The 24723-nt window shown below is 51.1% G+C and overlaps 2 protein-coding genes, 2 long non-coding RNA genes and 1 pseudogene across 16 annotated transcripts in view; 2 read left to right on the top strand and 3 right to left on the bottom strand.

Annotated features, from left to right (window-relative positions):
- The window catches only part of WIPI2 (WD repeat domain, phosphoinositide interacting 2), a 39022-nt gene extending 36551 nt beyond the window's left edge, over positions 1 to 2471 (bottom strand). The window contains exon 1 of the mRNA XM_060649596.3: positions 2232 to 2471. Coding sequence (XP_060505579.1) covers positions 2232 to 2305 — 74 coding nt within the window. The 5' untranslated portion in view covers positions 2306 to 2471. The remainder of the gene's footprint in view (positions 1 to 2231) is intronic.
- Positions 2472 to 2581: 110 nt separating this feature from the next.
- On the top strand, positions 2582 to 17912 carry LOC144614759 (uncharacterized). Of its 4 annotated transcripts, none has more exons than XR_013552874.1 (4): positions 2582 to 2686; positions 16713 to 16949; positions 17246 to 17569; positions 17826 to 17912. It is a non-coding gene; the product is annotated as an uncharacterized LOC144614759 (long non-coding RNA). The 4 variants fall into 4 exon arrangements; XR_013552875.1 differs by having other exon boundaries at positions 2583 to 2686; positions 17400 to 17569; XR_013552876.1 differs by having other exon boundaries at positions 2583 to 2686; positions 17246 to 17435.
- Positions 4123 to 4477, bottom strand: LOC132689649 (NADH dehydrogenase [ubiquinone] 1 beta subcomplex subunit 1 pseudogene; annotated as a pseudogene).
- Positions 17913 to 20079: 2167 nt separating the features above from the next.
- On the bottom strand, positions 20080 to 23557 carry LOC132689653 (uncharacterized). Its single transcript, XR_009615089.3, has 3 exons — positions 23247 to 23557; positions 21835 to 22957; positions 20080 to 21252 (listed from the first exon to the last, which is right to left on the bottom strand). It is a non-coding gene; the product is annotated as an uncharacterized LOC132689653 (long non-coding RNA).
- MMD2 (monocyte to macrophage differentiation associated 2) overlaps positions 22881 to 24723 on the top strand; it is a 62818-nt gene continuing 60975 nt past the window's right edge. For 8 of the 10 annotated variants that reach the window (XR_013552828.2, XR_013552827.2, XM_078439824.1 and 5 more), the window contains exon 1: positions 22881 to 22986. Coding sequence is in view for 7 of the 10 variants with exons in the window: in XM_078439824.1 (XP_078295950.1) it covers positions 22940 to 22986 (47 nt within the window). In the remaining 3 variants the exon portion in view is untranslated. The remainder of the gene's footprint in view (positions 22987 to 24723) is intronic. The other 2 variants (XM_078439818.2, XM_078439820.2) reach the window with 2 other exon arrangements.

The raw sequence follows: 24723 nt of genomic DNA, 5'->3' as shown, positions 1-24723 counted from the left end.
ACGGGTAAAGGAGGGAAAGGGGTAAACTGTACAGCCTTTCCTCATAAACCTGTCTATTTCTTCAAGACAAATTAGTCATTTTAATCAATGATTAAATCCTATCTTCCCATTTCTTAATAATTTACTATAATCCTATCCTACTATTTCTTAACAGTTTACATTCGTACTATATCAAGGTTTCTGGCAAGTCCAAATTATGACACAGAAACCTCCTGAACTTCCAGACTCACTGAGGAGTGAGGAAGCACGTGACTTCCAAGTGTGACAAGGTCTAACTTCAGGCCAGACTGACATTTTCTATTGTGTATGTAATTTGAAAGCCCATTTGAAATAACAGCCAAAGAGAATATGTTCTCATATTTGATTTCCTTTCAACATAAATGATGAATAGTGAAAAGCTGGAAAAAAAAATGGTAGAAAATGTTTTGGAAATTCTCTAACTTATACGAGACATAAAAACCCAGAAAGCTACCGTTTCTTAACCGATCTCAAAACACTAAGGGCTTGGGGCGCCTGGGTGGCTCAGTCGGTTGAGCGTCCGACTTCGGCTCCGGTCATGATCTCACAGTCTGTGAGTTCGAGCCCCGCGTCGGGCTCTGTGCTGACAGCTCAGAGCCTGGAGCCTGCTTTGGATTCTGTGTCTCCCTCTCTCTCTGTTCCTCCCCTGCTTGCAATCTGTCTGACTCTGTCTCAAAAATAAAAACATTAAAAAAAAAATTTAAAAACAAAAACAAAAAACACTAAGGGCTTAAAAACCAATCTCAGTTTGAAATGTTCTATTCGTTTCCCGGGTTCACATAACATAGTCTATCCCGATCACAACCACTGGCAACAGGTTATTCAAAATGCTTTTGCTGTGCTGGTTTTTACCCACGTGGAACACTAAGCGTTTGGTAGTTTTAATCTTTAAAGACTGCTACAGTATGATGCCTAAATTCACCATCCTCAAAATCCTACTTTTTAGGTAGAGAAGACAGTGGCAGAGTGGGAAGGGCAGTGGAAGAGACTCGGGCCTGCCCACACTCCACATTAACCAACTCTAGGATCCAGGCACAGCTCTGAGCCTTTGTGAACTTCAGTTTCCTCATCTGCACTTGGGAAAAGGTGATCTGCTTCCTTCTAACCTCAGCGCGGTCCCGCTGCCGGGCCACCCGGCACTAACCTCACAATTCTGGGGAGGCGCTACCGAGTACCCGCTGCATGCCACGGACTTGATGCCTGCTTGCCATTCTACAATGAACTCTTCGTTTAAAAAAAAAAAAAAAAAAATCTCATTTTCTACTTTGCTGACTCCACTCCGCCAGTAACAACTCGACCAACTACTTACTACGAAGCCAATGACCCATTCCTCCTCACTTACATCACTTCCTCTTACTCACTTCCCAAGATGGCTCTCCTCCCTTCCACAGCTCCTTCCTTCTCCAGAAACTTCATCTAGTAACTATGCTCACAGGTCACCGAGACAGCCTCTGAAGAATCAGCTTCAAACCCATAGGCGTTTGGACAAACAGCGTTCCAAATTCATGGGTTGGCATCAGTGGGCCTCTCTTTCCCTAAGGATGGGCCCATTCCCTGAAGCACCAAGACCCCTCAGGTATTTCTCTGTCACATCCCCCTTGACTCAGTTTCTCCCCAGATCAGAGGCCAGGATTAAGGCTAAGTTTGTTTCTTGCTCGGGCAGGACATCGAAGTTACCTAAAAAAAAGAACAACGAGACAAGAAGAAAGGGAAAGAAAGGAAAAGGGCACTAAGATAATGAAGAGACGAGGAGAAGGACCTGAAGAGGGGAAAGAGTGGGGGGAAGAGGGCCGAGGGAGAAGGGCAGGTGGGATAAGAGGAAGAAACCCACGCTCACTGCTCCAGAAGCGGCTGGGACAACAAGTCAAGGCACAAAGTTCTGCCCCAACTTTGTGAGAAGGGAGGTCCCAAAAGGTAAAGCAACCTATCCGTCGGTGGGTGAAAAGCCTCCTTATCTCCATCACTTTCCCCGCCCAGGGATCGCAGCTCCAGCGCAGCGCCCGGAGGGTCCCCGAGGGCAGCGCCCCTCCCTCCACGCTCCAGGCCCGCCCCCGGGGACGCCCCCGCCCGCCCCGGCCTCCACCCCGAACCTCCAGGCCGAATCTCCGGCCCTGAACCCGGCCTCAGGCTCCCGCCCGCCCCGGCCCCGGCCCTCGGGCCCGGACCCCCCGCCCGGCCCCAGGCCTCGGGCCCCAACCCCCGCCCGGCCTTACGTGTTGTCCTGGTTGAAGTTGGCGAAGAGCAGCTGGCCGGCGCCGGCCTCGCCGCTCTGACTCGCCAGGTTCATGGTGGGCGCGCGGCGGGCGGGCGGGAGGGTGGCCCCGGCCGAGGGCTCGCGCGCGGGAGGGCGAGTCGGGTGCGCTCAGGGTCGGCGCCTGGCCCCGCTCGCCGCCTCGCTGGCCGCAGCTGGCTGCCCGGGGATCAACCGCCGCCTCATCCCGTGCCCGCTCTTGTTTATGCTCAGGAGCCGGGACGCCCTGCGCGCCGGCGCGGCCCCGCCTCCTCGGCGCACGGCCTCTCAGGGCGCAGGCGTATTGCGGAGGTCCCGCCCCTTCATCTCCGGCCAGGGCTGGGGTTCCGGTCGAACACGCGCACGCGTGGGGACGCGCAGGGGCGCGCCGGGCAGGGCTAGCTGGCGTACGGAGGACGGCGCATGCGCAAGGGAAAAGTGAGTCCCTATGGTTTTATTCATATTAAAAGTGTCCGCTGTGTGCCTGTCCTTGCGCTAAGGATTTATGTGCAGCATCTTATTTGATGCTTCTGGCAGGCCTACGTAGAGAATATTGCGTCCCCACTTTACAGATTTGAAAACTGAGGCTCAGAAGTGTTAACCTATTCGCCAAGTGTTCAATCTGAGAATTGTAACCGCGTTCTTTCCCTGAGGCGCCCGCTTTCTGGATCCGTGGCGGATTCACTCATATTTACGAGACACCTTCCATGTAAACCAAATGGGCCTCCCTCCCCTCAGAGAAGTTACCCCGGAACACAATTACAAGCCGGAGTACAAGAGAGCACATGATGAGGTCACTGAACCTAGACTTAAGGGACAGGGAATGTGCAGTCAGAGAAGGCTTCCCGGAGGAGGTAAGACCTGCAGTTTGAATAGTAGGTAACCTACGGAAGCATTGTGTATGGCAAAGGTTCAGAGGTGAGAGTGTGTCCAAGGGAACACGCTGCTCAGCGTGTCTAAGCTTAGAGTGGGGCGATGGACACAAGATTGGGCTTGTGAAACTGGAAGTGGCCAAATCGAGCGGGGGTGTTGTTAAGATGCATTAAGCAAGAGCCTGAACATTATCTAAACAACGGGTTGCCATTGGAAACACTTAGGCAGGAGAATGGCACAATTCAATCTGTGCGCAGGGAAGCTAATTTTTAGCCCAGAGTCAAGAATGCGTTGCAAATCCTTGAGGAAACAATGGTCCTTTCCTTTAAAGGTGCTGGCTCTCCTACCTCCCACCGAACTCAAAAACTAGTTTGAGATGGATTGTGGACGTACAGTCAAGTTTCTGGAAGAAAACGTAGGAGAATGCCTTCATGGCTCTGGAGTAAATGAAGTCTCCCAAACAAGTACTTTAAAAAGTACTAACCACAAAATAAAACGTTAATCTTCATCAAAACGGAGAGCAACTGCTCAGGGCCCCATGGGGGGCTCTGTCAGTTAAGTGCCCGCCTCTTGGTTTCGGCTCAGGTCGTGATCTCACGTTATTGAGATCAAGCCACCCTGCTTGGGTTTCTGTCTCTCTCTCTCTCTCTCTCTCTGTCTCTCTGCCCCTCCCCAGCTCGCTCGTGCTCTCTTTCTCTCTCTCTCAAAAATAAATAAACTTTATGGGGCACCTGGCTGCTCAGTCGGTTAAGCAGCCAACTTCAGCTCAGGTCATGATCTCGCCGTCCGTGAGTTCCAGCCCCGCGTCCGGCTCTGTGCTGCCAGCTTGGAGCCTGGAGCCTGCTTTGGATTCTGGGTCTCCCTCTCTCTCTGCCCCTGTCCCACTCATGCTCTGTCTCTCTCGCTCTCAAAAATAAAGAAACATTAAATAAATAAACTTTAAAAACAACTTCTCGTCAAGACAGGTCAAGAAGGCAAGCCTCAGAATGAGTGGGGTACATAAGCTTTCAATACATACACTTGAAGTACATTTTTGAAAATACCGAGTGTGTTTTTATTTCCTAATTTTTTTAAGGTGAACATTCTTTATTTCAGTCACAGCCTTTATTTCCAGGTGACTTCTTCACTGGGTCTCAATTCCCTTTTAAGCAACACACTCTTGTTCTGGAAGGCAGTTAGTTTTTCATCATTCTTTTTGTCTAGATAACATCCAAGGACAAATCCCACGGATACAAGTGTATGTACCCAGTGGTCACAAACAATCTGAATTACGTTCATCACGGATGCTGCGCCCTTGGTGCCAAAAAACGACTCCACGGCCAAGGGCAACGGCGAGCTCAGCCCTGTTGTACACATTGTTGACAAAGGACTTCTTTCCAGAACGTTAAAAGAATTTCTACAAATCAATGAGGAAAATACCAACTCATTTTTGGGTACTTGAGCATGGTACTTCAGAAAATATCAAAACGCCTAATGAGCACCTGAGAAGGTGATCATCATTAATACTCATCAAGAAAATGCAAATTAAGAGCAAATAGATACTACAAGCATCCACCTGTTAAAGTCAAATACAAATGGAGACCAGACTCGAAAATTCCGAGCTGACGACGCCAGTGTCGTCATACAAGCAAAGCTTAATTTAGCTTATTTTGCAAGACAAGGAAAAGCTAACTTGACCTTGCTTGTGCCTCTGAAAATCACAAGCGAAACCAAAGTAGTTCCCCAAAGTTGATGTGAGGCGACCACCAGCAAATTTCCTTTTAGTTCAGAAGATTCTAATACTGTAACCAATCACTAAAGAGCAAATAGTCATCGCTTCCACACTCCACACTCTAGAAGCTGCTGTATGATGATACACCTCCGAGCCTCATTCTGTGTTTTGGTGTGAGTGCTGCTCGTTTGCAAACTGTCTTTTTGGTGGGTGCACAATAAACTTCTAACTATTACTTCAGCAATTTGTTGATTTTCTTTTTTTAAAGTTTATTTATTTTTGAGGGAGAGAGAGAGAGATAGAATGCGAGCAGGGGAGGGGCAGAGAGAGAGGGAGACACAGGATCCGAGGCAGGCTCCAGGCTCTGAGCTGTCAGCACAGAGCCCGACGTGCTAGAACTCACAAACCCCAAGATCATGACCTGAGCCGAAGTTGGACGCTTAACCCACCCTGAGCCACCCAGGCTCCCCGATTTTCTTTTTTTGTTCTGAACTTTTGACATAACGTGTTGGCTAAAATTAAAATAATTGACAATGCAAAGTGTAGACAATAATTGCAGAGCAACTGGAACTCTCATAACACTGTGAGGAAAAGTCTTAAATGGCTAGAATCAGCGCCCCTGGCTGGCTCAGGTGGCAGAGCAGTGACTCTTGATCTTGGGGTTGTAAGTTCGAGCCCCACGTTGACTGTAGAGATCACTTAAATATAAAATCTTTTTTAAAAAATAAATTGTGGGGCACCTGGGTGGCTCGGTCAGTTAAGCGTCCGACTCTTGATTTCGGCTTAGGTTGCTTAGGTTATGATCTCATGGTTCATAGGATTGAACCCACATCAGCCTTCATGCTGACAGTATGGAGCCTGCTTGGGATTCTCTCTCTCTCTCTCTCTCTTTCTCTCTCTCTCTCTCCCCCTCCCCTGCTTGTGTTTTGTCTCTGAGAATAAATAAACTTAAAAAAAAGGGGGCACCTGGGTGGCTCAGTCATTTAAGCGTTCAACTTCGGTTCAGGTCACGATCTCACGGTTTGTGAGTTCGAGCCCCACGTCAGGCTCAGTGCTGACAGCCCAGAGCCTGGAACCTGCTTTGGATTCTGTGTCTCCCTCTTCTCTTTGCCCCTCCCCTGCTCGCATTCTGTCTTTCTCTCTCTCTCAAAAATAAACATTAAAAAAAAAAGGATATATACTGTATGAGTCCATTTATATGAAGTCAAAAATAGGCAGAGGAGTGGTTACCTCTGGTGGGGGATTGGTTCGGAGGGGACATGAGAGGAACCGGCTGGAGTGCTGGAGCTGCCCTATGTCTGGATTTCGGTGGTTGTCTACATGGGCATGGACATATGTAAATGTATAAATATACGTATGTGAATGCCCATATAGCCGATCGCCAATCACCAGAAGTCAAGATGTAACACAGGAGCAGTGTCTTTAGTGGTGTATCTATCAGTTGGCACAGTTTCCTATGGACCATTATTTTTGAACAAAGCCACATAAAGAGGTGCCTGAAGAAATCTCCTGGGTTCTCGACACAGTTCTTGGCTTCATTTGGAAAAGCCACCCGGTTTCCCCTTGTTCGTCGGAATCTATCACTTCATCCAGGATAGTAACTTCTGTCGGTTCAGCAAGTGAGGATTTCCAAATGGCCAGAGGGTCGACTCAGTTTCCAATCTACCTGAACCACGAGTCTGTTCCCTGGAGTAATAGGGGTCCTTTGGGTACTAGAACCTCAAAATCCAGTGAGCTCAGGGGTGTGTGGATGGAAACAAAACATTTTCAGTGGATTATTCTTTGTCATATGCAAGAAGACCCTACCACCTCCACTCCCAGTTTGCAGGCATGTATTGCCTACTGTGGAATGACAACCCCACCCCACAGGGTGTGGTCTCTTAGCTGGTGCCGCAACTAAACCTTCAGTAAGCCATTCTGCCATCTCTCTAGGCAATAGGGCCCATGATAAGGCTGGTGAATTCCAAGGGCATGAGCACACCGTCAAAACTTCCTCACCACCGTGTGAATTTCCGGTCACAAGAGATGGCGTATGAACTCCTGGATAACCCTCTTAAAAATGGTCACCTCCCTACTTTCTTCTAGTCCCCATCCCTCTCCTTGCTCTCTGTCTCTATATAGGACTTATCGCTTTCCGATGGGCCACAAAACGCCCCCTCCTGACCAGAACATAATCCTCCACTGAGGGAGGATTTTTGTCTGTACTGTTCACTCTGCGATCCCATTCCCTAGAATGCTAGAACTTAGTCCTTGAACAACTCAGCTCTGGGCTTCCATTCCTGCGGGCCAGCCCTGCTGGCGCTCAGGGCTGCTACCCACCCGCCCAGATTTTGATTCCCTGCTCTATGATCTGGGAGATGTTGGGAACCACGGACAAGCGTTGCTGGGGAGCAGACTGGGATTGCGCCAAAGAGCTTGACCTGCGTGTGACTCAGCAACGCACGCTCGTGTCCCAGCTCCCCTGGGGAGGACATGAGCTGACATTCCTGATGGCAGGCAGAGCGGGAAGGAGGCTCTCCTGAGCTTCTGTCATCGCTGCTTCCCTCCCTCCTGTCAACCTTAGAACAGAACCATCATCTGCCGGTGCTCAAAAAACTCCCCAAGTATTCTTCTTATGTGCAACGTTCAGAGATGAGCAATCCTCCCACAGGCGAGTTCCTAAATAAACCCGTGGGTTAAACAGCTGGCACGGAGGAGGGAACTAAGAGCTGAGTGAAAGGGTGCTGGAGCGCACCTTGCATGAGGTGAGGCAGTGGGAGAGAGGTCGGGATACGGACCACACGGAAATCGCACCATACCGAGATTCGGATCCTGGTTCCGATTCTCACGAGCTGTGCCTCATCAGGTGAGCCACGTAACCTCTCCGAGCATGTTTCCTCAACAATAACAAGGGCTAGAATAATTCACCTCTGGAGAATGCGGTGGGGGTTGAATGGGTGGGAAGGAAGCCCTTCCAGAATAGTGGAGCAAGAATCTGAAAACCATTCCTCCATGAAGGCAAAGAGAACGCTGGCAAAAATGATCGAAATCAACCTTTTCGGAACTCTGGAAATTAACAACAAAAGGCTTGCAACCATCTAAGAAGCTTGCGTTCAAACAAAACAGCCGCGTCTCAGCGAGAGCAGTGTGATTTGTGGCTTTTTAATTTTCCCTAATCTCATCTCTCTATCCAAGATCCATGGTAGCCTTGAAAATCAGCAGCCTTACAACTGTGATAGATGTAAAAACAAACAGCCTAGTGGTCACTGGAGGCGGGCAGAAAGGGCTTGGAGCTCCCCCAAAAGCCCCATCCCCAGAGAATGGTCACTATTTGACCTGCCTGATTCTTTGCTGAAAAACTCCCTTTCAGAGCTTGTCTTTATTTGATCCAGGAGTTTACCAGCTCATCCCCAAGACATTTGACCAAAACAATCATTGGCAATTGTATTGTATTGTATTGCAACTGCCTTGAGGTTACCAGTTAGGGCAAACAAGGGACTAAGCAAAACCAAAACTAAAACACACAAAAAACAAATCCTTGAAAGGAATGTCTGGGGGATGAGATGTCCATAAGAAGCTTTGAAATGCTCCTGGCATATTCCTGAGAGTCCACAAAAAACTGTGAGACACACAAAGAAACGGGAAAGTATGGCCCCCAACAGGGGGAAAAGTTATTGCCTTTGAAGGGACCCAGAGGGTAGGTTTAGTGAACAAAGATTTGAAAGCATCTATTACAAATAAATTCAAAAAACCAAAAGAAACCATACTTGAAGAATTGAGACGAGTATGATGACCGTGTCTCACCAAAGAGAATCTCAATAAAGAGACAGAAATCATAGAAATCTGTTCAGAAAATACTAGAGGCCATCAGGTTGAAATGAAGCCATGGAGGACAGTAACTCAAAACCACATGAAGAAATAAAAAGCACTTGTAAAGCTACGACGTAGGTAAATACAGAGATAGCCTGAACTATCAGGCTGAACAAATAGAACTCTTCTTCTATTTGACTTGAAAAACAATGGCATAAAAATAATTAGAATGTTGTATTGATGGACTTCGACTGTATAAAGATGTATGAAGATGACGATTCAGTACAAAGGTCTTCATTTTCTTTTAGCACTGTTCAACAGTTTTCCATATATAGGCCTTGTAGTTCGTTGGTTAAACTCATTCCTTAGTATTTCATTCTTTTTGATGCAAGCATAAATGGATTTTTTGTTAGTTTCATTTCAGGTTACTCATTGCTAGCATATAAAAACTCTTGATTTTCATATATTGTTCTTGTATTACCCCAATAGTTTTGTTTCAGCGGATTCCTTAAAATTTTCTGTATACACTAGCACATTATCTGCAAATAGGTTTTACTCCTTCCTTTCTAATATGGAGGCCTTTTATTTCTTTTACCTTGGCACACGTCTCTGGCCAGTTGTCCCAGCTAAAACCTTTAGCAGAGTGTTGAAGAAAAGTGGCAAGAGCAGACATCTTTGTCTTATTCCTGATCCTGGAGGGAAAACGTTACGTCTTCCACCATTAAGTATGAGGTTAGCTCATGAGTTTTTTGTGGATGCTCTTTATCATGTGGGTGAAATTTCCTTCTATTCCTAGTGGTTGAGTTTTATCACGAAAGGTGGTTAGGTTGTGTTAAAAGCATTTCTGCAGCTATAGGATGATCACGTGGTTTCTGTTCTTTATTCTATTAACATAGTATATTACATTGATCAGTTATTTTTCTTCCTTTCTTCCTTTCTTTCTTTCTTTCTGAGAGAGAGAGAGAGAGAGAGAAAGAGAAAGAGAGAGAATGTGTGCACAAGGGGAGGAGAGGGGCAGAGGGGGAGAGAGAGAATCTTAAGCAGGCTCCTCATAGGGTCACCTAGGAGCCCTGACCAAATGGAATTTATCCCTGGAATGCAACATAAGAAAACTGATCAGGGGCACATGGGTAACTCAGTCAGTCAAGCATCCAACTCTTGATTTGGGCTCAGGTCATGATCTCACGATTGTAGTATCAAACCCTGAGTTGGGCTCCAAGCTGGATGTGTAGCCTGCTTAGGATTCTCTCCCTCTCTCTCTCTTTCTCTCTCTGCCCCTCCCCTACGTGAGCACCCTCTCTCTCTCTCTCTCAAATAAAAAAAAATTATTGTAAATTCCATTTGGTCATGGTATATAATTCTTTTAATTTTCTGTCAGATACGGTTTGCTTGTATTCTCTTTTTTTTTTTTGAGAATTGTATATTAGGAATATTTCTTTTGTAGGGTTTTCTCTCCTTTTGGTATTTTTCTCTAGCTGTGTGGTAAGATAATGCTAGTCTCACAAAATGAGTTAGTAAATGTTCCCTCCTTTTCTATTCTTTGGAAGAGTTTGAGAAGAATTGATGTTAATTTGTCTATCAATGTTTAGTAGAATTTTCCAGTGAAGCCTGTGTATAGGTCATGCTGTCTGGTTTCTTTTCGTGTCTCACAATTTTTCTTGAAAACTAGACATTTTAAATAATATATTGTAGCAACTTTAGATACTGGTCCTCTGCTCCTGCCTCGGGAGATGTTATTGTTGTTGGCTTGGTAATTTGTTTATTTGTTCAGTGATTCGGTTGAACCAATTCTGAGAAGTCAGTCCCACCCCTGCATCCCTCAACTCTCGGTATGCAATTTCTGATCTCCCCACTCAGATTTTTTTCCTCTCATTTTTGCCTTAAAAAAATTTTTTTGAACGTTTATTCATTTTTGAGAGACAGAGAGAGACAGAGCTTGAGCAGGGGAGGGGCAGAGAGAGAGGGACACATAGAATTGGAAGCAGGCTCCAGGTTCTGAGCTGTCAGCACAGAGCCCGACACGGGGCTCAAACCCGTGAACTGCGAGATCATGACCTGAGCAGAAGTCAGAGGCTTATCTTACTGAGCCACCCAGGAGCCCCTTATTTTCGCTTTTTAACCTGCCTGCCTGGGGACGTCTCTGGCTCAGCCTAAGCAACCGATGGGTCAAAGGTTCTGTAAGGCCCTAGGTCAGTTAGATTTTTACCTGCTACTGTTGTACGTGTGGCCTAGAAGCTACTATCACAGTTCAGAGAGTTTGTTTCTGCCTTCTGTTCGGCCGGAAACTAGTAGCTCAGAGTTCTTTCTATGGTCTCTCCCAATGGGGTGGAGGCCTGGGCTTGCACACCGTCTTTCAGATGGCCAGAGTTGACTTGGATAGCATTTCAACCCCTATGGCTTGCTTGGAGCCACCACTGAGGGGTAGTAGCTACTGTCCAGTACGTGTGGGTCCGAAGTTCTGGTAAGTTCCTTGTGCCATTGAGGCATCCACCTGTTTCAGCGAGAGCTGGGTGCGGCATGGGGAATGCCTTGGAGTTTACCCTGAGTGCTGTTCTGAATGCCTTGGAGTGGGCACAGTCTTCCTGATTCCCAGAGCTGTCTGCCATCCCGGGAAGGCCGTGGGAATCTGCCAGATCTCCCTCCAGGCTTGGAGTTTTCAACTCTACACGACACCAGTCTTCTCCAGCATAGCTGCTCAGCTCCTCCTCCTGGAGCCTGCCACTTCCTCTGGGCAGGACCCTGGGCCACTTCACCTGAGCCGGGTGGGGACCAGATTTTCTGGGAGTGATGCTCTTGCCCTATGAGTGAGCAGCAGGGCAGGGTGGGGTGGCCGGCCTGGTCTTCGCGGCTTCCACTGCTGTGAGTGCAGAGTGAGCTGGGATGGGGGCGACTGGGGCCCCAGTGTTCTCAGCTGTGCCCCAGAGTGAGGGCTGGGCAGAGCAGGGACTGGGGACTCCAGGCCAGTCACATGGCCTGGACCAGAGTTTCTGCGTTGCGGTTGGGTCGGAGAGTGAATCTGGAGCCCTGGACTGAACTGGGCAGGGGGGGGCAAGGGGGGGAGGGGGCAGAGGGAGCCCCTTTCCTTGGCTGCACCAGCCCTGGGAGGGGCTTCCGGAGCTCTGTGGCTCAAGGGTGGGTGAGCCAGGGGGCATGGCTTTTACAGAGATTTAGTAGATTTTCTTGAATGAAAGTTTCTCTATTTGCCATATGCCCTTACAAGCATTTCCAGAGGCTTTGAATGATTGGTTTTGAATATTGTCATCAGATGAATTGCTATTTTGCTGGGGAGAGGGTCTACAAGTCCCCTTCCTCCAACATCGTAGAGTTCTACAACACACCTGGGAGATATGTCCAACTTCTCCAGGGCGACAGCCTCCAATCAGGCCACCAGAGACTTTCCTCCCGTCACTGTCGAGCTCTCCCACCCTCCTGCCTGCCTTCCAGTCCATCAAACAAGTGACAGTGGCCGACCTCCTTGTTGCGGAAGCACCGAATAGCCTCTGCCTGCCCGGGTCTGGGTGGTCTCGCTCACTCCCACGGAGACAGCATGAAAGAGAAACAAAGGGCCGCCCACCGAGGTGGGAAGGCCTTGGAAGGGAGCGGTTCCCTGACCTGCTTTGGGTTTTCCCATCAAAGGCATAGTTGACCCTAACCTTCTGGAACTCAGGGGAGAGGTCTAGACAGAAGAAATAAATCTGGGAGTAAAAAATGTGATGGGAAGAGAGAAGCCACCAGGTGCGACATTCTAGATACCCATCAACTGGGAAATGCTGTTTTAAAGATGGTGGGGAGGTTGTCTGACATCCTGGACTGGTTGCTGTGGGTGGTAGGTCAGAGTTCAGTCCTCATTTGTGGACTGGCCACCGCCCGTTTGTATATTCAGTCTCCCACATACAGTTGGGAACTAACCACTCCCCCTCCCCCTCCCCATCAACGTCCCAGGCACCATCATCTCTGACCGTGCGGTGAGAAAAGACTTACTTCTGGTTTCCACGCTTTCACCCTCGCCCCCTTTCAACCAATGGGAAGCACTGCTCAGAGGAACCCTAAAGGCAATGGGGTCACGGACACCCTCTCCACCCTAATACCCAATCAAATCCAATTTCCTCACCACGGTCTACAAGCACCTGTTCTGTGCAATCTGTGCACCTGCTTCCATTTCACCCGGGACCACCTTCCTTCTACCAGCCCCGTCATGCTTCTTCTAATCTCTCTCTTCTCTCTTTCCCACCTTGAAGACTTTCCCTTTGCTTCCACTCTGCCCCCACCCCTGCCTCCCATCTTTCAGGTCTGAACGGAACTCAGACCAGTGCCGACCAACATCCCTGACCATCCTGGCAGCCAAATGGCCTTAATGCCATTATCCCCCTTTACAAAATGAACAATCATCCCTTTGTATCATCTATCCGCTGTCGGGAATCCGTTTCCCATGATTATCTCATAGACGTCTTTTTACCATGGTTTCCTTTGAGCCAGGATCCAAACTACAGCTCTATATTATATTGGATGTATAATATATTGGATTATATTGGCTATATTATATATCCTCTGATCTTGGAAATCTCTTTTTTATCAGAACAGTCTCCCCGCTCCCAGTTTTTATGCCAGGCCATTTTTTGCAGGGACAGGATCCGTTGTCCTACAGATGGCCCCACGTTTTGGATTTGGCTGATTACCTTCCTGTGGTTTCATGTAACACGAGGATGAGAATGTTCCTCTTATCTCTTGTACTTAGAACTAGAGGAAACACATTTTGGCAAGAGGGTATCATCTGTGATTTCCAGAGCTGGGGTCAATGGGTCAAAGCTCCGTGCATTCTAAATGTTGACATGTATTGCTGAAAAGGTCACTCTAAGTTATACCCCCAGGAAAGTGGGTGAGCAAGCTGGTTCTCTGCCCCCAGCTACTTCAAGATTGAGCCAACTCCCAGATTTGTCATTTTTAATGTGTCATAATGTGATAATTCTGCTTCTGGCCACAAGAGGCCAGCAAGGCCCAGCCATTGGACCCAAAGGGACTCCTCCAAGGCTGGATCCTGGGCTTTGAACCCTCTTGGGACGCCTGGGATCAGGGGTGTCCGGTAATCAGGGGCTGGGTAAGTGGGACAGGGGTGGACGACAGCCCGGGCATGTTAGAGAAGCCCCGATGAGAGAAGGGCTGAACGTCAGAGCTGGTGATCAGCTCCTAGAAATTTGAACACTGGGTGCGCCTGGGTAACTTGGTCGGTTAAGCATCGGACTTCGGCTCAGGTCATGATCTCGTGGTTCCTGGGTTCAGGCCCCGTGTCAGGCTCTGTGTTGACAGCTCAGAGCCTGGAACCTGCTTCAGATTCTGTGTCTTCCTCTCTCTCTGTTCCTCCCTCACTCATGCTCTGTCTCTCTCTCTCTCTAAAATGAATAAACATTAAAAAAATTAAAAAAAAGAAACTTTGAACACCGAACATTTCTAATGTTAGTTAAAGCTTATAATCCTCAACTCTAGCAATAACTGGGCCTACGCACACCACACGCTTGTTCTTTCTCTCTCCTCCATATACACACACGGCAGGTACAAACGATAGAGCCTTTTAAAAAAATTGTTATATATATCGTAGGTCTTTTCAATTTAACTGAAATGTAATATATTATTTAAAAAATGTTTGTAATATTTATTTATTTTTGAGAGAGGGCAAGCAGGGGAGGGAGACACAGAATCCGAAGCAGGCTTCAGGCTCTGAGCTGTCAGCACAGAGCCCGACGCGGGGCTTGAACTCACAAGTCGTGAGATCACGACCTGAGCTGAAGTCAGACGCTTAAACCGACCGAGCCACCCGGGCGCCCCCGAAGTGTAATTTAAATATAGCAAAATTCACTCTTACTGAGTGTACAGTTGTGTGAGGTTTTTTTTTAATGTTTATTTATTTATTTTGGGGGGGGTAGCATACTTGGGTGAGGGGCACAGAAAGAGGGAGGGGGAGAGAGAAAGAGAGGGAGAGAGAGAGAATCCCAAGCAGGCTCCACGCTGTCAATGCAGAGCCTGACGTGGGGCTCGAACTCACAAACTATGAGATCGTGACCTGAGCTGAGATCAGGAGTTGGACACTTAACTGACTGAACGGCCAGGCGCCCCAGGTGTATGAGTTTTAACCGATTTATACAGCCATGGAACTACCCTTACAAGCAGGATATAGACGTTTCATCATCCCCCCCAAATTCCTTGTGTCCCTTTGTGGCCAGCTTCTGCCCACCCCTGCCCCCCAGCCCCTGGAAGCCACTGAAGCCCGTACACGGCGTGAGAAAGGAAAAGAACAATTTTCTGTGGCATGTGAATTTCAGATTTCTCCAGCACCACGTGTTGAAAAGACTGTCTTTTTCTCCATTAAATTATCTTGACGTCTTTGTCAAAAATCGAAGGGCCTATTTTTAGACTCTTTACATTTTCTGCAGCTAATCTATGTGTTGCTTCTTTCCCAACGTCCGTAATGTCTTGATTATGGCAGCTTTATAGTCCATCTTGAAATCATGTAGTGTGATTCTTCCAACTTTGTTCTTCTTTCGGTATCATGATATATATTTTTTTAAAGTTTATTGATTAAAAAAATTTTTTTTAACATTTATTCATTTTTGAGAGAGACAGAGACAGAGGGGGAGGAGCAGAGAGAGAGGGAGACACAGACTCCGAAGCAGGCTTCAGGCTCTGAGCTGTCAGCCCAGAGCAGAGGGAGACAGAATCCCGAGCAGGCTCCATCCGGTCAACACAGAGCTCCATGTGGGGCTCAAACCCACAAACCGTGAGATCATGATCTGAGCCAAAGTCAGCCGCTTAACCGACTAAGCCACCCAGGCACCCCTTAAGTTTATTTTTATTTATTTATTTATTTATTTATTTATCTATTTATTTTAGAGAGAGAGAGAGCAGGGGAGGGGCAGAACGAGAGGGAGAGAGAGAATCCCAAGCAGGTTCTGCACTGTCAGTGCAGAGCCCGATGCGGGACTTGAACCCACGAACCGTTGAGACCAAGACCTGAGCAGAAATCACGAGTCGGATGTTCAACCGACTGAGCCACCCAGCGCCCCGTTACTGTGATATCTTAATTTACAACTTTAGAGCTGGAATCCCTGTCTTTTAGAGGTGAAAAACCTGAGGCTCAGGTAGAGGGTGTGAGCTGAGGTAACACACCTGACAGAAGCAGGAGCAGGCCTGGGCCCCCCCGCCTCCTCCTTCCCCATCCAGGTGCTCTGTGAGTTGGCAACATTCAGATCAGTTGTTCCAAAGTCATAAGCCGTGGGAAAAGCACAAGCAGTACCTGTCTGGAGTTACATAACAAAAATTCAACGGAGTAAAATTCAAACATCTAGTTGGCTTTCTGAATCGATTCATGTCTCAGGCAGTATCCCCTCCAGCAAGTAGAGGGGGGCTCCGAAAGGCTCCAGGAAAGGAAAGGCGTTTAAAGACAGGGAGTAGAAAAAGGAAATTATTAGCAAAGAATCCATTGTTTTCGGCAAGGTCACCCTTCTACAAGGGATGGATAGGGTCTGTTCAGTAAATTTCCTAGCGCTGACTGAGAAACTCGCCACGTTTGAAAGGGTTAAAGGTTACATTTCTGGAGATTTGAAAATGCAGTTGGATATTAGGTGCTAAGTCTTGGTTTACTCACTCGAGGCTCTTAACCTAAGTGACGCCATTTTGGTCCCCTGTCTTTTTAACATTAGATTAAGTTTTGTGTTTCTTGTACTTATAAAACAAAGACAGAGTTTTGAGATCTACTTACTGCATCACACCAGATTTTGTGAATATTTTGAAAATGATATTTTCTTCTTGGTGCCCCAGGGAAAATTTTTAAATGAAAAGCCGGAGGATGGTAACCTAACGTGGGGGAGTCACCTCATCCTCTAGGAAAATATTTGGTATTCCACCGATTCTTCTCCTGCTGACTTAGATTATCAGTACTGAGATTACCTGCTTGGTTGTTTTTTGCGTGTGTTTGTTTTCGCTCTGGGCTCTCCGAGTCAGTGGAGGGCCTGGATTTGAATCTGGCTTCATCCTTTAAGAGACTCTTTCCAGCCCTAACCAGTCCTTTGAATGATGCCCTTGGGCCTTCTGCAAATGCAGGTGTAACTTGGGAGCCTTTCCTCCTCCTCCGGGATTCGGACAGTCACTCCTGGGCATGCGGCGCTGAGATGAGGGGTGTCTGCAAGGCAAAGAACAGACGACCCGTGATCTGGCCCCCGCACACCTCCTTCTGCAGTCAGCTTCCTGCTCTCACCTCTGCTGCTTTGGAAGCTCAGGATGTCGATTCCTCGCTAAGTCACGAGAGGAGCAGACGAAAGAAGGGTTTGCTTGGAGGAGGTGAGAGGCTGGGACGAGGGCACAGGGGACCCAGGGAGAGCCCGGACAGTACAGAGCAGTGAGGCCCCTGGTCAGAGGAGGCGCTGGCCTCGCCCACGCTGCACCCCTTTCCCGCAGCTGTGCCCGCTAACCGGTGGATGGGACTCCCCTCTGCACCTGCTGAAGCCACTGTCCAGAGAGGCAGGGAGGGGCCCAGGGAAAGGCTGGGCCCCTCGCCACTTCTTCCCTCCCTGCGTCTGCTGTCCACCCCAAGGATAGTCACCTAATCAATCTCCTCGCGCTTAAACTCCTCTCAGAGCCTGCTTCCCAGGAACTCAAGCTGGAACAGGCTGGTTCCTGGGAACTGCTCCTTTCCTTCCCGGGAACACGCGAAGCTGGCTCGGGGGCAGCAAAGCTGGAAAGGAGCCTCCTTGGCTGAGCAGTGACCAGGACAAGTCCTGTGTCCCCCAGGCCCAGGCACGCCGCAGGCTGAACGAAGAATGGATGGTCAGAGTCCCAGCTCTGAGGGAGGACAGGGCACAGGGGACCCTGGTGGGACAAACTCTCCAGCAGCTACACGCACCTTGTTAAAAAGAAAACCACAGGCCCCAAAATGGCGTCATTTATGTGAAGAGCCCCAGGTCAGCACGCCAGGACTTAATACCTAACCGAACTGTAGTTCTATTCTCTCAACTGCCTCCCCGCACCCTCCCCCCCCCCCCGCCCCGAAGTAACCTTTAACCCGTCAACCTGGAATTTCCTGGTCAGCACTACGAAATCTACTGATAGACATTTTCCATTCCCCTGAGGAGGGCAAACTTGTCTAAAATAATGCATTCTTGGCTAATAATGTCCTTTTTTCCATTCTCTCTCTGCCTGTAAAAACCTTTCCTGCAGCCCAGCGGAGCCTCCCTCAGCTTGCCGGATAGAACGCTGCCCGGTCCGTGAACTGATTAGTAAAACCAATTAGATCTTTAAATTTTACTAGGTTTGAAGTTTTGTTATTTAACACCATACATCACATGTAATCTGGAATATACATTATAAAATCCGAGATATACACGTGTATATAGAATACACAAGTGTCTGCATATACACATACACACATATGTGTATATAGACACGTGCATATATGTATAGATAGATTATAGCTAAGCTACAGATACAGGTACTATTTGAAGGTATAGGGAGTGGCCGAGAGCCCAAAGAAAGTGGAGGGTGCCTTGAAAAGAGTGACGTTTGCAAACTGGTGGCCCCGTGCCTGAAGACGGCTTCAATGTGGATATCTGAGCTTTCATTATGTTTACATTTCAGAGAGTTGCCCCGTCCCTAGTGGCACAAGGGACTGGTGGAGGATTTAAAAATTGTTCCTGCCTGTCTGCAGAGTGCACTCCACTTTCATATTGACCCCTAAGGTCGTTTTCCTTTTTTTTAAAGTTTTATTTATTTTTGAAAGAAAGAGACAGTGCTAGTGGGGGAGGGGCAGAGAGAGAGGGAGACACAGAATCCGAAGCCGCTAAAGGCTCCCAGCTGTCAGCACAGAGCCCGATGTGGGGTTTGAACCCACAAACTGTGAGATCATGACCTGAGCCGAAGTCAGACGCCTAAGTGACTGAGCCACCCAGGCGCCCCCTGAGTGTCCAATAAAAAGGAGGGCCTCGGTAAAGTGCCACTACCTTGAACTTCCCTGAGTACCTAAGGCAAGTACAAATTCTGCCGAAAGTCCTTCCTAACGCCCCTCAAGGTGACCCCTCCAGTTCCCCACATTGGGCCCTCCCCCTGATTGCAGCCCGTTGATAAACCTTACCACAGGCATCGGTCCTGGTAGTCCTTGACTGGTGGGTACCTACAAGATGACCCCGTGGGGCCCGGACACTGGTTCAAAGGTGGTATAAAAGGGAGGAGAAGCCATTTCCCCTAAAGGTCCAACAAAGGAGAACTTTAAACTGGGTCTGGAAGAATAAATAGAGATCTGCCAGGCAAACTAAGGAGGAAAGGCCTTCCAGGCAGAGGGAACAGCATCTGTGTAGCCACAGAGCACGAGAAAGCCATGCATGTTTGGGGGGAGTTTGGATTCATTTATTGCGTGTGCACGGTGGGTGAGGTCGTTTTTCTATCCTGACTCCATCCTGAAAGTATCCTGACTCCATCCTGAAAGCAGTGGGAGCCACTGAAGGGTTTTAGGGAGAGGGGCTTCGTCAGACTTGCGTTTCAGAAAGTCACTCTGGTAGGGAAGATATGTGGCTTTGCCAGAGACAACGAGGACTTTGCAGGCAGACACTGCTAGGCGTATATAGGGGCCCATGTCGTAGCTACTGATCGGGGATGGAAGTCGCTAGGAGGGAGGAGAAGGATCACATCAGAGGGTGTGCCATTGGGTCCTGGGGACAGATGGCAGAGGTCGGTCGTGTGGGAGGAGACTGGTGATGTGGTCAGGGCTCCAGGGAAGGGATGAAAAGCGCTGGTGGTTGGCGGGCGTGTGGTGGTGGGGGGTGTTATCTCCCTACCCGCTTGCCACTCTGCGCATCTGATGAGCCGGGAACACAGTAGGTGTTTAATCAGTGCCCATGCAGTGCAGGGCACTTCAGCACAGACAGATGTGCTGTGTGGCTTGCTGTGGGACTTGGCCTGCCTGAGCACGGCTCCTTGTCTGCAAATTAGGAACGGCACCTCCTACCATGTAGTGCTACAGAGGGAACTGAATGGGGAGACACATTGCCAGTAATAACATCGGGCCCAGGCGGCCTTTGTTCCTTCAGTAATTCTGCAGGGTGGGTGCCGTTAACTTCCACTTTACAAGTGGGGAAGCTGAGCCTCGAATGGGAAGCACCTGGGTTCAGGGCACAAAGCTAGGTGGAGGTGGAGGCCGCGTTCAGAGCTTCCAGCCACGGCCAACCGGGCCCAGGGGGTGATGTGGGGCCGCCTTCTGGAGAGGGGGCTGGAAGAGGAACGGCAGAGGGAAGAATTGGGTTTTGGCCAGCAGGGCTTGTGGGGCTGATCGCTCAGGTGCCCGTGGTGGTCACTGTGGCGGGGGTTGAAAGCTGCATGTGGAGACGAAGGCACAACGACCCCCCCCTTCCCGCCCCCCCCCCCCCCCCCCCCCGCCCAGGAGCAGTGAAGGACAGGCTCGGCGACAAGGCCGGGGGAGCCCGAGACCACACAGCCAGCAGGAGATGGTGGGCTTGCACCAAAGGGAGAAGTTGCCAGGGGCCACTGGCCAGGGTTAGATGGGCACAGGTGGCCTTCCGTCATGGCGGGGGGGGGGGGGTGCGGTGCGCGCAGAGCCAGGGGCAGGGGTGCCAGAAATCCCACAGTTGGCAGGTAGTCCAAGGCTCGTCTGGTGGCTGCCACCACTGCCCCTGGAACCCACCTCATCTCCTTCACTGGCAGGCCAACCCTGACTCCCTCGAGGCCCTCAGTTACCATAACAACCGTATCCCAGAAGTAAAAATAGTAACTCATTTCTTATTCAACTTTTTTTTCCTCGTGGATAAAAAGAAAATCCATTTTGAGGTTTGTGTTTCCCTTCGGGGGTCTCCTCTGGGGCCTTGCTGAGTGCATTGCCAAGACCCGCTGAAGGTCAACAGCAGGCTGGGGCCGGAGGAGGCCAGCGGGCGGCAGCCTGGGGAGGTCTGGTCCCACACCTGTGGCTCCCCTCAGCCTCAGGGCAGCTGCAGTCAACAGCCGATGCCCCAGGCCAGGGAGGAGGGGGCCACGGGGAGGTCAGGCCTCTGGGGCTTTCTCTTTTATAAAGACTGAAGGGACCTTTTTGGGAATTGAGGTTGAGGACTGAGGAGGAGGTATGGCTGACCTGGGGACAGGTGTGCCCTGGTGGGGCTGACAAGGCAGTCCTTTATCGTATGTGTGTGTGTGTGGGGGGGGGGGTCATAACAATGGTGATAGAGGTCAAGGTCAGGGAAGAAGCCATGAAATGCAGGCTCAGAACTCAGAGCCTGGGAAGCTGGGCTCCAGAACAGCTCCTCTGGCTGTGTGACCGTGGGTGGGGCCCCTGGTCCCTCTCAGCCTCTTTCCCTCCTCCACCAAGGAGACAGGAGACTCTGGTCACTATAGCCTCGAGCCTCGCCCATTCCTCACCGTGACTCCCAGTAAGAATACATTTTCATGCCAACCAGGACACAAAATGTACTCAAACAACTGAGACAAAAGTTGCCCGAACGTGACTTAAGGCTTCCCAGCACAATGCACTCCGGACCAGACGTCTCTTCTCTTTCTGCTCGCTGCCCACCTGGGGTGACTTCCTGGTCTTCTGGGACTTGCTTCCATTTGGAAGTGGTCTGATACGGCAGCCACTGGTCACATGTAGCTGTTGAGCATTGGAAACGTGGCTCGCGTGAGTAAAAAACTGCGTTTCAAATTGCATTTCATTGTATTTAATGTAGAAATAAACAGATGCAGGAGGCTGGTGGCTGGTAGGTCAAGATGAGCGATTCGAAATCTGCAGATCCAAGGGGCCTTCCAGCTTTGCCCTCCCAGCTCCTCCTCGCAGGGTGGGCTTGCTGCCCTACTGGACCCTCTGGCTCACCAGTCTAGCCCTTGACCTTATACTCATGCCCACCGTGACCTCAAACTCACCTGGCCAAAACCCAGCTCACATCTTCCTTCACCTCCCTTCCATGCTGCTTCTCCTCTGGTCTCCTCCCCCTGCCCCTACACCCTTAATGTCATCAGTACCCACTCAGCAGGACCAGCCAGAAGCCCAGTAGTCGCCCTCCACTTCTAATCCATCAACAGGGCCTGGTGGGTAAAATCCATCTAGGTCTCATAAACATCCCTATACCCCTTCTCTGGTCCCCACCTGAGCCCTGCCTGCCCAGCGGCACTCACTGCCCCCCCCCCCCCCCCCCCCCCGCCCCCGCAGCCCTGCTGCCCCCTGTGAATGCATCACCTGTAACCCTTCTTGTCCTCACCAACACTGGGTATCTGAGCCCGTCTCGCGCCCAGCATTTGGAGTGCAGAAACGAATTCCGTAGGGTGGGATTGTTTTCTGGATGTGTAGCAGGATCTCGAATAAAGCGTTATAAAAAGTAGCAGGGAGCTGGGGTTTGTGAGCATAAGGGAAGGGCGAGGAGGGGGAGGAGGAGATGCCTGCTCTTCAGTTTGGGCACGGGTCCTTTCAGGTTGAGGGCTGTTCTGCCTCCAGCAGTCCCTTCCTGTAGGTGGTTCCCCACACAACCCATCACCCGGGCCAAGGTCTCCTAAAGGAGACCACTGGATTTTGTAGAACAGAGGCGGGTGTGCAGATTCCGGGTATGCTGGAATCCGACAACCAAATGCATGTACCCCTGTCTGGGGGATCGTGAGGGTCCCCAGAATCACAGTCTCTGGGAGTGGAGAGCTTCCCCGGAGACTGCGGCCATTCCCGGGCGGATCCCTTGGGGCCGTCGCGCCTCGCAGGCGCTCAAAGAAAGGCAGGAGGCGCTGGCCGCGGGGGAAGCGCGAGCTACAAGTATACTCCGGGGCCAGCGACGCCAGGGGCCTGAACGGCTGGCGCGCCATCAGTGTCCTCGCTCCCTTTCCAGCCCAGCCCCGGCCGGGAGGAGGGTGGGGGAGACGGCGGGGCTCCGTCTAGCAGGCCGTCACCTCGTTCTGAAAACTACCGGCGGAGGGGACACCGGGACAGGGAGAGAGAGAGAGAGAGAGAAGGGGCTGCAGTCGAAGCCCCCATCCTTCCCCATCTCTCCTCCTTCCCCCAGCGAAGGCCGGAGGGGTCCGCAGGGCACGGGGAGGGGGCGAGGCCGCGGGGACTAAGGCGATTGGCCCGGAGCCCCCCCCGCCCCGCCCCCACCACCATCTGCTCGGGATTTGGCGTCGGCGTCTCGGGCTCGGGCTCGGCTCGGCTCCAGCTCGGGCTCCGCGCGCCCCCCGGCCGGCCCCCGCCCTGCGCCCGCCTACCTGCTGCTCCCGCGCCCCGCGCCTCTTCCCTCCCTCCCGCGCTCCGTCCCAGCGCCGGTTGTCGGAGCCCCGGGCCGGGTGCCGATGGAACCGCCGCGATGTTCGCTCCTCGGCTCCTGGATTTCCAGAAGACGAAGTACGCGAGGTGAGGGCGGGAGCGCGCGGGGAGGGGGCGCGAGGGAGGGGGGCGCGTGGGGGATGGCAGGGAGAGGGGGGCGCGTGGGGAGGGGGGCGCTCCGGAAGGGGGCGTTCGAGGAGGGGGCGCACGCGGAGGGGGCGCGCGCGGGGAGAGGGGCGCGCGCGGAGGGGGCGCGCGCAGGGAGGGGTGGCCAAGGGTCTCTCCCGGCTCCGCGCCGCCGGGCCGGCTCCCCGCGCCGCCCGGGGAATTGGAGTTGATAGATGCACCCTAAGCTCGGCCGGAAGAAACCAGAAAGGAGACTTCGTGGTCTTTGTGAGCGTGTCGGCGCCCAGCTGTGCGCCCCGCACCCGGGAGCAGCCGCCGGCTTCCCGGCGCCTCCTCTCCTGGCGGCGAGTCCTGAGGCGAGTCGCTTCACCTCCCTGAACCTCAATTTCCAGGTCTCCAAAACGGGGATACTGAACGTCCCATCCCTGGGGACCACGTGAGGATTAGTGACAGGAGCTCTCGAGAGCACTTTGAATGGCGCCCGGAGCAGAGTAATCGCTCGGTTTCTCTCCGGCGTTTTTGTTAATGTAAAAGGTGCTGGCGCGCACCACCCGTGTTCCCCCAACTACCCCCTGCACTGCCCTTGTCCCCCGCACCCCGCCGCCGTACCGTACGTTCCTGTCAACCCCCCTCCACCGCCGCATCACACCTCCCCCCCCCCCCCCCCCCTTGACCACGCTCGCAGCAAGCGGGAGGAATGAATTAACTGCTCTTTTTAGGTGGGGAAACTGAGGCCTAGGACCCGGGAAGAGCTGCTTGTCCATCTTGGCCTTTTCCCGGTGTGAGGTTTGTGGTCACCCCTGAGCCTCAGTTTCTCCTAAAATGGCGAGGACAGATACTCCCACCCAGTTGCTGAGTGGGAGTCAAGCTCCTGTTGGACTAAGTACACATTGAATGGGGAGGTTCATAATTCTTAAGTTTCTCTAAGATTTTGTGGGGTCCACTCGCCTGAAAGCTGGCGCGAAAACCCTTTCCTGCAGTTGCCTTCCGCCCCTGGGGGTCTTGAGGAAGGGCAGGCAGTTCTGGGATCGCAGCCCCCAAGGCTTTTGCCTCCTGCCTGGGCACCAAGAGGGCACCCACCTGACGTGTTGCCCTCCCCCTCAGGTGTCCTCCTTCTGGGTGGAGGGGAAGGTGGCGAATTTGAGACGGGTTGATACCCACATCCACGTGGCTCGTCATCTCCTGGCACTTACCGAGGGTCCTGGTCCCCATGAGGTCTGTACCCATTCTGGTCAAACAGCAGAGCGTGATCACAGATGTCCAGGCTGAGCATGGCATCGGAGGTGGGGAGGCAGGACTAGGGCTTTTCCCGCTCAGTCTCACCCTCCATTTCTGGGGGGGGGGTCCTTGTCTCCTTCATAAAGTTGGGGAGTCCTACTGGGAAGGATGGATGCACGGGGGAGTTCCTGTGGGGTTGGTTTTTGGTTTTTGGTTTCTTGTGGCTGGAAGGTGGGAGGCACTGGCTGCTCAAATCCATGGGATCTTCTCTGATACGGACGCTTGGACTTTCAAAGGCTTGTTCTCGAGGGTCCTTTTTTGCTATGGTGAGGTCTAAATTGGTGGAGGGTTCCTCGAAAGGGAAGGGGGAAGCCTGGGACAGGAGGCCACATTTGCAAACATGCAGGGAGGGAGCTGTGAAGCCCGTACTGTGGGCCTTCACCTGTCGTGCAGCTGCCGTGTGGTCTTGGGTAGGTGTCT

The sequence above is a fragment of the Panthera onca genome, chromosome E3 (assembly GCF_046562875.1).
Source record: "Panthera onca isolate mPanOnc1 chromosome E3, mPanOnc1 haplotype 2, whole genome shotgun sequence".
NCBI lineage: Eukaryota > Metazoa > Chordata > Mammalia > Carnivora > Felidae > Panthera > Panthera onca.
Note: the sequence above shows the minus strand (reverse complement) of the source record. Positions and strands in the feature narration are given on the sequence as shown.